Genomic DNA, 13,055 nt, shown 5'->3' on the forward strand with positions numbered 1-13,055 from the left:
TCTTCAAAGAGGCTGTGCAAGTGGTACGACTCTCCATCTTCTATTGCAAGTGCTGTCGCTGGGTCCTTTTCACGTTTAGCAAATGGCACCATGCACTGTGGATCGGTTCCAATCGTCCACCCACCCAGCGATACATGTAAAGAGATGCCTGTTGCTGTTAAAAAATCTCTGCCCAGCACAATGTCCCGACACAAGTCTGGCACACACAGGAAGCGTTGATTGCGGCTGCTTGTGGCCCACTTTATTTTGCACTTGAGGGAAGTCGTCGACTGAGACCAACCTGTTGCCAGGCGGAGTGCTTGTTCCTGTGTCTTGGGTTTGGCGCCCGCCTCGACCGCTACCCTTGCCGCCGGCAATCCAAGCAAGCTCACACTCGAGCCTGTGTCCAGTAGGGCCTGGAACGTCGTCCTCCCGATCTGCACTTCCAGGAGAGGCTCCTTGTTGCCGGCCAAGGCCGCTACTTGCAGCGCAGTCTCGTAGGTGCTTGCCGGTGCAGCACCTACCGTCCCCCGTTTCCCGTACACTGAGAGCGGATGTGTCCGATCCCGTTGCATTGGTAGCAGCGGGGTGGGCCGCCACGCCGACCTGTAGGGCACTCGCGGGCCATGTGACCGACGCCTCCGCAGCGATGGCAGTTGAATTCTCTTTGGTCACGCGGCTGGTACCTTTGGTGCTGTGACGGCGTTGAGAGATGTGGCGTCCTTGTGGCGAATGCGGCCAATCCGTGCAATTGGTCTCGGTGGTAGGAGGGCTGTATCGCCGCGGGGTGCAACGGCCAGGGGGATGCCGCCGGCGGATACTGGAACGGCGCGGCAGCCGCTGTGATCAACCCTCCGGGTTGTGTTCCCGGCACGCCGGCCACGTTTATAGTCGATTGGAAGGCCAAGTCTCTCGCGACTTGGTCAGTCGGGGGTGGTGGTGGCTTGTACTGCATGCGCCTCCAGAAACGCTCCATGAGACCGTCAGCGGCCTTCGCCAACTCCGCGAGACTGCCGAACTGTCTTCCCTCCACCAGATCCTGGAGTTGCGGGTGCATCTGCCGCAGCACGCGGTCAACCTTTTCCGACTCGGGCACTTCGCCGCCAATCCGGTCGTAGTAGGCCGCGATGGTATAAATAAATTCCTTTAAATTTTCTTGGGGATGTTGCGTCCGGTGCTCCAGCTCTTGTTTCAAGCGGCGCTTCGCGTCAATGGAGGAGAATTCCGCAATAAACGCCGCAGTGAACTCCTCCCACGACGCAAACGAGTTCACGAATCGCCACCACAACTTCGCGCTACCTTCCAGCGCAGCAGGCACAATGTGCGTAAGCCTCTTGTCAGCTGCGACACCGCTGACCAAACAAAACGTTTCAAGCCGGTCCAAAAATTCCTCGGGGGACTGATGGTCGTTGAACCCCTTAAACCTTGGAGGCTGACCTGGCTGACCTCCTGTGGAGCGCGGAGCGCAGTCGCTCACCGGTTGAACCGCCGCCGCCGTTGTCGTAGAACCCATAGGCACTGCCTCGGCCGCCATCAGTCTTTGTCTGACAGCTGCCGCGATTTGCTCGCGTTCCATGGTAGATCCGCTCGTCTGCCCCAGCAGATGCTGTACCAATTGTTCGGGAACGTCCACTGTCTCCATGTTCACGTAGATCCCGGACGAGCCCCCACTTGTCACGATCGACGACACGCCACACGTGGTCCCGAACTACCGCTTTATTTTCCGGCACGCCAACCTTCCGCACCACACAACCACACTCCGAGTTTTTCCCCCTTTCTTCCACTCTCCTCCCGCACGCTCGCGCCGCTGTCCTCCCCGCACTCACGCCACCTGTTCGTCGCTCAGTCAACTACCGTCGATCCCGCGTCTGGCCTCCGAGAACCGCGGCTCCTCGTCATGGGTCTTGGGCTGGCTTGCCGCGGGTCTTGCGCGTCACAGCATTACAGGCGTGTAAATACGCCTAAGAGACAAGTCTCTTGTCCTTTCTTTCATCCGTGTCTCGTAGATGCATAAATGCATATTTAAATGTAAATATGTCTAAAAGACCTGTCTCTTGTCCTTTCTTTTGTCCTTATCTCTTTGGCGCATTTACATGCCTGCAATGCTTTCTCAAGCCTGCCCCAAAGTTCAAGAAATAAACTACAGCTTTTTGGTAAGCTGTACAGAGTGGCAGTTATTTGCAGTTATTGGCAGAGTGGCACAGATATTGAAATATTTAGTGTATCACTTTTTGCAAAAAATCAAGACAATCATGATTACAGTCAGCTTTATTACTCTAAGGCAGCAGTTGAAAGTGAAGTTGTGAATATATATGCGCAAAACGCACATTCACACTGTGAAGCTTTCTTCCACGCACACAGGCAGGATCTCATCGGTGACGTAGTGGACATGATCACATAAGAGCTCTCGTCACGCGTGACAACATGTTCATTGCCGCCTACCAACTCTCGGTAGATACGCTGTGCATGCACCGAAGCTCACAAGATCACTTCTTGCAAATTTGTTCCGAAGTCATGGTTAGTGCAAGAGTGTTTGGAATGTGCGTATGCAAAAGGTCTAAATACGCTGCGCACATAACAAATGCAGACATTATATAATGTGGGTAGATACGGTGACAAGCTTCCACAAAAGTCGCACTCACATTGTAGCTACGACGATATGCTAGCCAACAATACCATGTCAATTACACTTACAGCTACAGCATGTGCATGACTACTGCTGCTCTCTACTAAAGTAGACTTTCGTCAATAGGACTCCGGTTAATTTGATTTATCGGTTCATTCGATCTCGACGAAAAGTGCCAGACCCCACCCTGCTATGGGCCCAAACTTTCATTATTTTGATCCTAAAATTGGCCTTCACTGCATAATTCAAACCTGACCATGTAGCTTGCAAGCATCTGACACCTATGGTGACCCCAATAACGACCTTTTTAGTGACAGCGTCTGTCTCAGTTGAACTTGGGTGACAATGAATTAATTGAAAACACGTCTCCTCCTGTCAAACTCCTTATTTTCAGCCTGCCCTGCAAATATTTCAAGTAATAACTGTAGGTCATGTCTGATTACGGTATTGACTCAATTCTAATGTGTGCCTTTCTTCCGAGAAAATTGGGCTGAAAATTGCCTGTGCGGTGCGATCAGATATGAAACCAAAAGCACCCTCATGATGTTTTTATGCTTTACTACATAATAAAAATGTATTGAAGTGAAGCTGACTTAAGGAAACCGGCTGCCATTGGTGCAACATCTTAGACCCTTGCCCATTATTTTGCTAGAACATTGGGTCTGCATTAGATTTATACCTTGTTTAGATGCTTTAATGTTGTTTCTACTTTGGTTTTCTACTGTGGACATATAGAAAGTGTGTGTGTGTTTGATTCAAGGGCATGTTAAAATAGGGCAAATAGTGCCGAATGAATCGGTAGTGTTTTTTGGCATTTTAACGGAACTCTACTGTATACACGTGGTAGCACACAACGTCTGTTGGGCTCATCAGTTGCATTGCATCATGCCAACATATACACAGCCCAGCATAAACCACTTTCTTACTTTCTAATGTGACAGCACAGAAAAAGAAAATACTACATATCCATAGTGAAAGCCAGATTTGAGCACTGCAAACGCACACGCACACTTAGTCCATAGCTATTTAATGCACATAACGTCCATGCACACATTACACTTGCTGTGCAGACTTTTCTTCACACAAAGCATTCCATAAGTTCACTCAGCACCAGCAAATATATCGGCAAACAATGATGCGGCTGAATATGCCTGTGCCATATTGCAAAACGACTGACTGGATGTTGACTAGCGAGAGCAGCTTCCACCTCTATTCCCCTGTTCTCCTGCAATGGTGCATTCTGATTGGCTTGCGACAAACAACACTTTTCTCTCTTTTTTTTTTTTCGTAACAAAAATTGTGCATAGACCAATCGGTGCAATAAGGCCATTTTTCTGTCGCACGCCGTTCATTTTCTTGTCGCCAATTTTGTCACCGACTAGAAATCTTCCTGCGTGAGCAAGGCTTCAGTGTGGTATTGGCTTTGCAAGTACAAGCTACTCAATTGTGATGTGTCACCCTGACAGGCATTCATTTCTTTGGATATTAAAATGTATAAAACAAGAACAACAACAACAGTTGTGCCTCTTTTCGGTGTTTCATTGGCTGGTGTGTGTTGCGCTGCAGCTCTGGGCTCCTTGCGCCAGCATGCCGGACTGCTGCCTGAGAGCCTTATCTGGGCCTTTGTGGTCCAGTTGAGCTCGGTGCTGCGTACCATCCATGCAGCTGGCTTAGCGTGCCGTTCCTTTGAGCCTTCCAAAATTCTGGTCATGGGCAAGTCACGTCTGCGCCTCAACTGCTGTGGCATCATGGACGTGCTCACATTTGACTCAGCTGTGCCCAGTGCGAAGGCGCTTGTGCCTCACTATCAGGTACCTCTTGCCTAACTACTATGTGGGTAGGGGGGGTTTGGCTGGGGTAGCCACAGAGGTGGCACCAGAATTTTTCTGTTGGAGAGGCAGAGCATGATTCTCCATATTCCTTGGGGGTGCAGGGGGGCACTGCATAACTTGACACTTTATGGTGGCAGGAGGAAATGTTGGGGGGGGGGGGCGCATCAGTCTCCCCTCACCCTCTCATTACCCCTCTTTAAAACTGTCCCTGGACTGTCGACAGTTGGCTACAGTTCTGTGCGTTCGTGTACTCTTGCACTCATTGCAGTGATTGGGTGGCTATGGTGTTCTGCTGCTTAGCACAGGGTTATGGTTTCGATGCCCTACCACGGTGGCTGAATTTCAGAGGGATCAAAATGCTTGTGTACTTCGGTTTTAGGTGCATGTTTAAAGAAAAAGAAGTGATCAATATTGATCCAGAGCCCTTTAATATTGCACCCCTCGTAACCTACTGTGCAATTTTGGGGCATTAAGCCCCACAATTTAAAATGTGCTCTTGTTCATCAAACCTACTAATCACTGGCTTCTGTACCTGGGGTTTTAATCTAACATTTTTAAGAGATTATTGTACGTACCCCTGCTTTGTTATTGCAGAACTTTAACAGCAAGATTGCATTTCGTTGTCCGCATTGTTCAGTGAAACACTTCGCATCCTTGCTTTCCGTGTTCGTCCACTGGTTGCACACTTCCCCATTGGAGGTGTATCTGCACAAATGTGCATTGGTTTCCCAGCCTATTTGAAAGTGAAAGTCTGGATAAACTGAGCAAACAGCACCACTAAGTATTTTATTCAACATTGCAGACAAAAAAAAAATTCTACCTTGTTGCTTATTAATAAGTATTAATAAGAAGCATTAATAAGTGCAAAATTCTGTTATGTTCACTTTTAAACATCATTGAAACGCAACCATTTGATGTCTGCGAGCTTCACTGGTTCCCAGTGTGGTACGTTACAGAAGGGGAGCCGATGGGGCTCGTGGATGTCACTTCTTGGTTTCTGAGGTCTTTGAAAATGTGTGCGACAGGAATACTAATTTATATCCAGACACCTCCATGGCCTCTGGCTTTCCCCTGTAGTAGTCCCGCTTCCACTTCGAGAAAGTCCCAAGGACCTCTGAGCTCATTAAACACGATAGCCAGGAAATAGGGCCCAAGTGCCAGGTGTCCACTGCTTTGTTGATTGCACCCAGAATGTAGATTTTACACATCATATTCATGTTGCACTTTTATATCTGTGTAAACGAAGTAAAAATGAAACACGCAGCAAGAAGACTTGGTTTCCTTGGGGAAGTTGGTACTTGCTCTGGCCTGCAACACCATGGCGGCGATTCAGCGCGAAAACTTGCAGCAGTCGATGGATCTGGTGTCCCGCAACTACTCAACTGACCTCAGGAACCTGATCTTGTATGTGACTGCCTCATTTTATTTGTTTTTCTTAACCAAGGCTAGGTGAGAAGAAACCTTGTTTCAGCTGGAACTGTAAAACCAACCAACTAGGTCAGTATAGCGTAGCATTCTTTTTTCCCCGCTCAGTTTTATTTGTTTTATAATTCACCACTCGCAACCAGCTGATCCTTGTAATAATGTAGGTGGGGTGCTGCTCAGAATGCTAACAAAGTGTGAGAAGTAAAAAAAAATTGGACTAGAATTATTAAACTATCCCAGCCCTGTTATACAGCCAATTAATATGGAAAACTGAATGATGTCAGTGTTAAACATTGCTTATATCGAATTCTGTATCAGCAGCTGACTAAGCTTCTCCTTCTTTCAAGTGCAGTGCATGCAATCTTATATGCATGCTCAAGGGGCCAATAATGGCAATCTGAAAAAGCCATTCATGTTTCAATGTAACTTGAAATAAGCTTAACCCATTCGCTTCCACAGCCAGTGAGCTGTTGGTAACTCAAAGAACAGCTTTTTCTGGCTGTTTTTCATAGATGGCAGCATATTGCAGGCTATTTTCTAGTTGTTTTGAGCTTTGCACATTAGATGGGCATATTTGTCAAGACTTTCAGCAGAAGTTGTTTGTAAAACAGTGAAAAGCTTCCTGTTTGCCAGATTCCGCTCAATTGTAGCCGTTAAAACCAGAGCACCATGCTTGAAAAAACTTGTACGGGATGGCTTTCGGGTGGGCTCGTCTTTTTCAGCACATACCACTGAAAACTGTGAAGCAGAACCATTCGATGCTGTGCTTAGTTTTCGAGGACGAAGTTCAAAAGCCTAAGAGGCGTTCCAAGTGCAAAAAACACAAAAGTGCACTCCACGTTCCTGAGTGTTTCAAACATAGTATTTTATTCTCACTTTCGAGTTGTTTTTTTACTGCATCTAATGCAGAAGCCTTGTGTGAACAAAGCAAATCAGCAATTTTGTAAATGCAATGCCTGTAGCAGATTTTAGAGCAGTTTACTTGACAATGTGGAACACGCTCAACGAAGCAGGAAAATGTGCTGCGGAACACCAGTCATGGCTGAGCGCCGAATGGTTCGAAGCAAATGGGTTAATAACTGATGCAGTCTAGGAGCATATTATTTCTTTTACTATTTATCAAGAAGTAGATTTATGGACAGTTTTGGTAAAATATGTTTTGTCTTAGCCACATTTGATACTGTTTGTTCTTTAACCTCTAAAATACTTGAGCTGGAAACAAAGCCAGAAGGGTTATATAGAACTCACTGTAGTAGTCTAGCTAAATTATAAGTAATGTTGCCTAAATAGTAGCATTACTTCAGCAATAAAATGCAATACCTATTTTCAGCAGTCATTGGGCCTGTGTAGAATAAACTTTATTTTCCTGGTGAACAACAGTCTGTTACAAGTGCATTCAAGCACGGTTGAACCTTGATGTAATGAAGTAAATATAAAATTTGGTTGGTCAGTAGAGATATTCTCCTGCTACAGCTGAAACACCCATAATGAAATTCTGCAACAGTGAAATTCTGATGACAATGAAATAATTTCATATCACCGGCGAATGCCCATAGGATTCAATGTATTTCGTATCTCTCGAAAACGAAATGTTGCTGAACTGCAACCCCGCATCAACGAAATTCGCCACAACGTTACCCCACATATTGCCTAATCGCACAAGGCAAGCAGACTCCAAGAAGTGCTCAAATGCCTTTGCTTCGCACTTCAATTGCATAAAATACTACCACATTACACATTCATGGTGCCACTGTCTTTGTTTACAAAAAACAACCAAGTGGCCGAAGCGATCGGGTGGACCGGGAGCCTGTCACGGCCGCCATCTTGTTTGTTGATTGCTCGTCTCGAATGACACAGCCGCATGTCTCTACCAACATGTGTTTGCATGTCTAGTGCAGTGTATAATCTGTGGCTTGGTGAGGAAAGTGTAGCAAACACAAAGAAATCCAGCAACGTGGACTTGTTGCTGGTGCTTGAGATGGCGCTGCAGCGTAGGCTGTAACGCACGCAGCCGTGATTGAGTGATCATCCGAGCATACGCGCTCCCTGCATCAGAATGCTGGTTACCACTCAACAGGCATTGCGTGCGAATTTGGCGTCGCCAAAAGTAGATTTGTGCGAAGGGGGCATTATTCTCAGTCGATTGCTTTCGGGGATACAAGATGCTATCAGCTTCGTGCTTGACATTGGATGCATCAGCATCTACAGGCGACAGCGTGTGCTGGAGGACTACTGTTCTTCTGTGTTCAGTGTCAAGTCTCGCGAAATCTTGCGAAAGTGATTGTATCTCTGAAGGCGATCGTCTGAGAATACTGCTCCATGGCAGTGCCGTTATCGCTGACCGATGCGCGGGGCACAGTTTGTGCTGTCGGCAATGCGGTCCAATGAGCTCGAGAAGGGCTTGCTAAAGTAGGGTAGTAATGGAATTTTTACATTAAAGTTTCATTTTGTGATGCATTCCCTATCTGTGCTGTCTAATTTCGCAGCAACTAAGTTCTCGTGGAAACAAAACTTTTTGCTTTCTCCACCGATCTTTTTATTGCGGGTTTCCACTGTATAATAAAACCGAAAATGCAGGATCTGACATTGTATCAGTTATAGCGAAGCAAAGGTGTTCAAAGCAATCGTCTACAGATTTTTAAGATGCCTGAATTTTTAGACTTGCATGCTTACTCGGGCTTCCTTACAGCACTGCTACCTGTCCCTAGAACCAATGTATAAGAGTGTATAAATTTCAGATGCAGCACTGAATGCTGCTCAATTTTCGGACATGATCTGCTTGTGTGATGCTGTAAACATGATGGCTGTCAATTGCCACCGCATCAGCTCAGCACTAAACCGCAACTTAGGCTGCTGTGAATGCCACGCAAGTGGCATTGGTTAGGCCTTGTGGCCTAGGCAGTAAGGCAGCAATGCAAATTTCTCAATTGCCAGTGAATTTACTAGCGTCGCAGGAAGCTAACAGTCGCAGGAAGCTCTCCATCAATATGCTTGTACCAGTAGACATAATTGGCGATCAAGCGCAAGATCACACGCATGGGCTGTACTGATGGTCAGTAGCAAATCTGTGTGCGGCTCTCTACATATCCAGATAATTGGTCGGCAAGCGCAACTTGAAATGCATGGAGTAAACTTTCTTCCATGTTGGAACAGCAGGTCCTGAATTCTGGACGTGTTCTGTCCTATAGCTAGGCTTGGTTGGACCACAGCCAACAAGCCAGTGCAGTGGTTTCACATGATCATACCAATTGCATGGTTGTGTACTAGCGATGCTGCAAAGCACATGTGTGTAATTTATTGATGTTCTTGTGCCACGTATAGGCAAAAGCTAACAATGAGCCATCAAAATCTGCAGGAGACCCTTTGCTGGCCCTTCAGAGACACATTTGCGTTTCTTTTTCGATATACAAATCACAATTTTTGTATATTAGCATATATGCTTATAACAAATATTCCATAAGGTATTCTTGTGGGGAGTGCAACTTTATAACGCGGCTTGACTGTATGTTAAGGCAGTAGATGTGTCAAAGATGTCACTGTTGCGCGTGGATTGTTATAAGTGGGTTTGACTACATTTCGGCAGCACAGTGTTAGTACAAGGGCTACTGCTTTTCATGGCTGCAAAGGGGCAGGCAATACTGGTTAGCTTCTGGCATGTAGGAAATGGGTTAAGCAGTGGCTTTTTCATCTCCCCTCATGTTGTCTCCAGTTTCTGGTCAGTATTGTTCGTAGTTCATAAATTTCTGAGCATTGTGTAAATGTCAGCCATTGCCACCAAATGTTGGGTGCAGTGTATAGTTCTTTTTCACAAAAAAAAAATGAAGGAAAACAGCACAGCCAAACTTGTCTTATTGGTATGTGCCGTGTGTGGATCCAGTATGGAGGATATGGCATGGATGACAGTTGCCCAAGCAATTATTGAGGCAATTATAAAAAAGTACAGGTTGTGTCCATGGCAGGGCATTTGCATTCATCTCCACAAGAAATTCTAGCAATTATGCTCAAAATTAGCGAAGGGGCGTATCTCGGCATGTGTAAATTTGTTTCGTGTTGTCTTTTTCTCTTTATTGATACTTGGAAAAAACAAAACAGCTTACATACTTTCACTTCAATATTTTTATGCTTTCGTTAATCTGCTTCCTTGAACTTATGATTCAGACCGTGCCTTTTAATGAATTGATAAAACCGACTTGTCTGTGAGGCATGCCTTACTTATTGTTGACCACTGAAAAATTTGAACAAGTTGTTACTGCTGAAGGGTTTTCTGTTGCAAAGCTGGTGTTCTGTATTACCTCTCTTGGCACCCTGAGGGCCTGCCTTTGAAGGTAAAGCATTTGCAGTCGAGCAAGAAGTATGTGGGCTCATGTCTGATTAATCATTCAGTAGCATGCAGCTTTTGGTACTAGGGGCATTGGGTTCAACAGTTGTGTTTTCTGGATGACCCAGGTACCTGCTGTCCTCACCGCCTCGTACGCACAGTATTAATGACATTATGCCCATGATTGGGGCTCGGTTCTACACACAGCTGGATGCTGCACAGATGCGCAGTGACGTTATTGAAAATGAACTTGCAAAGGTAATGTTGCCCTTCCCCCACTTACACACTTAATTCTTTTTATACATGTATCTTGTATTCAAAGCATTTGGCTTCCTGGTGTACCATAGAAAACAATAATTTAAGGCTTATGCACAGTCTGCCAATGTATTTGTGCTTATAGTTTTCTGGCCTTCTTCGAAGCCAGGGAAACTGATTTAACTGTCATACTACCACATCAAGCCGACAGGCTGAAGTCATGTAAGCCCACTAGAAAAAAAGCATGGGCTCAGTTTGGTATGGATCCATGTTGAAATTAACAATATGGTGACAGTGAAGACCAAGCCAAATATGCAACATATGCGCTGACCTGCAGTCTTTGTCAGTGCTCGTGTTGTCCCCCACCTTTGTCCTCGTTCCCACAAAGTCAATTTCATTGCAAATCTATGTAAATTGTGTCTTCAGCGTATTGGGTTCTCTGTAGGTTGGCTCCATTCCGACTTCACTTGAATTTCTGATGGTTTTGTTGTGTGTGTGTTTACATGTAAAATCCAGAAGTACAACTACTATAGTAAAAAGAAGCTAGGGTAAATTTAGGAGCCTGCATAAAAGTGCCAGAAATTTTACATTTGTAGCACCTCTAAAAGGTAGGATCACATCCATGTAAGTTGTACAATAGAGCTGTGCATGGGCCGCATTTATAAGCCTGGGCCCTGTCCAGAGTCATTGCTTGCATCAAAAGCTTTCCTGAGCCCGATGCTAAAGAACAAAGAGCCCACTCTGTTCGGCATAGAAATCTTGAGGCCTGAGCCCAGTCTGTATCCATCTCTATAAAGGTTTTGTGGATTTTATCTACCATTGTTGAATAAAATCTAATTAAACATATAAAGCCTACTATATTTGGGAAACACACTCAGCCACATCATAAGTTATCACACAAGAACAAGTTGCCCAGTGCAGACAAATATTTCAAAGTCTTCAAACAAATTCATGTTGCTTTCAAGAACCAATTCACCATGTTCTGGGCTTAAATGGTGCTCTGTACTTCACCGAGTCCATCCGCCAATAAAATGCAGTGGCCTGAGCCCCGGCCCATGCTCAAGTCAAGATGACGGGCTGCCGGAGTCTGGCCTGCAGATCGGGTACAGGCTTTCGGGTCACTCAGAGGCCAAGCACACCTGCACTGCATAAGACTATGAGGCCATGCTGAAAGAAGCGATATCATGGTGCCAGTTTTACTAGAAACCACAGGTTAACAGTACAGGATTACATTCAAATCCTTGACTGCCCCCTCTGTTGTCCTACATTTAATTGCGTTCATTGCCACAAATTCTAGTCGGAGGCACTGCACATCAGAAACGTTTCCTTGAATTGTGCGTCTCAAAAAACAAGAAAGAAAAAAAGAAAAAAAAAGACGCTTCTGTTTGAATTTTTTAGTTTACTTAAATACTGTTCATTTTTTGGTAAGAGAACAAAGAGGTTATTCCGTGACTGCATACATTAAATGTTCATGTAAGAATGCATAGACAAGTGCTTTGTTTCAGGAAGACTTAAAACATGCCAGACTTCACACAGTTCTTGCTTCAGAGAGCAATGTTCTTGCGTATTATTATTTTGATGGTGCTGCCTTCATAAAGCACAGCCCTCTTACTAGTGAAGTTGGGAATGCAGTGTTGCTATGTTGTTTTCACTTGCAGGAAGTGGAAAATGGAAGGCTGTTCAGGCTGCTTGTGAAACTTGGCACAGTCAGTGAAAGACCAGAGTGAGACACAGCTTACTGTTACTTTTGTTTCTGTGTTATATGTCGTACGTCTCTGACCTTTCCGAAATACTGTGGCAACGGTTCTTGAGTACAACCACCTTGCATTATGTACTCGAGGCAGTGTTCTACTTCCAAGCAATTTTTTTGTTATCCCATGGCCATTGATTGCATCCAAGTGGATTCGCATCTTCATTTCGATAGGGGCAGAATGCTAAATCGCTAATGAACCAAGTTTTGGGTGCGTGTTGTTAAAGTCAGTCATAGCCTTGCTAAGGTGTCTCTCATAGCCAAGTTGTGGGTTTCGCATGTAAAAGCTTGCAGGTTATTAACGTTGTGCTGTAAGTGGCCAGCACTCTTGCAGAATTCTTACCCCCCTTATAGTACTCCTTTGCTAATGGCTTCATTATGCTCCATAGGATGGCAAATTAAATGAAGCTCACTTAGACTCACCAGAATCACTTGGGCAGCCGACGCACTTAGACTCAGGACTACTCACTTGGGCTCACTCAGCCAATCGTGAGCAAAAAATTTGATCCCAATTGAGCCTGATTGCGATTGAAAGTACGCCGTGTGACACCCGTATGACATGCCACCAATTCATAAACGAAAAATGTCATGCCCCCCACATTTGCAGTCTGAAAATATATGTGACGAATTTACCTTCACAGACAAGATCTTATCTCTTTTTTTTCTTTTTTTGAGCTTTCCAATGAGAGCGACACGTCATTGTCGCCATTTGTGAGTCACTGGCCACGGATATCAAGCACACGGGGCCGTATTCTCAAGCAATCATTTTAGATACTGCTATCACTTTTGCAGGACTCTGCATCAGTCTTGTCCAAGTATGCAGTTGAAGGCGTTACTGGCACTGTGCGCATATGAGCTGGGCACAGCGCC

At 45.4% G+C, this 13,055-nt stretch overlaps 1 protein-coding gene across 2 annotated transcripts in view; it reads left to right on the forward strand.

The window, feature by feature from the left end:
• The window catches only part of PAN3 (Poly(A) specific ribonuclease subunit PAN3), a 57,399-nt gene that overhangs the window by 35,036 nt on the left and 9,308 nt on the right, over positions 1–13,055 (forward strand). For both annotated transcript variants that reach the window (XM_050182609.3, XM_050182610.3), the window contains exons 11-14: positions 4,172–4,416; positions 5,702–5,841; positions 10,309–10,438; positions 12,094–12,158. In XM_050182609.3, the coding sequence (XP_050038566.1) occupies positions 4,172–4,416; positions 5,702–5,841; positions 10,309–10,438; positions 12,094–12,158 (580 nt within the window). The remainder of the gene's footprint in view (positions 1–4,171; positions 4,417–5,701; positions 5,842–10,308; positions 10,439–12,093; positions 12,159–13,055) is intronic.

The sequence above is a fragment of the Dermacentor andersoni genome, chromosome 4 (assembly GCF_023375885.2).
Source record: "Dermacentor andersoni chromosome 4, qqDerAnde1_hic_scaffold, whole genome shotgun sequence".
NCBI lineage: Eukaryota > Metazoa > Arthropoda > Arachnida > Ixodida > Ixodidae > Dermacentor > Dermacentor andersoni.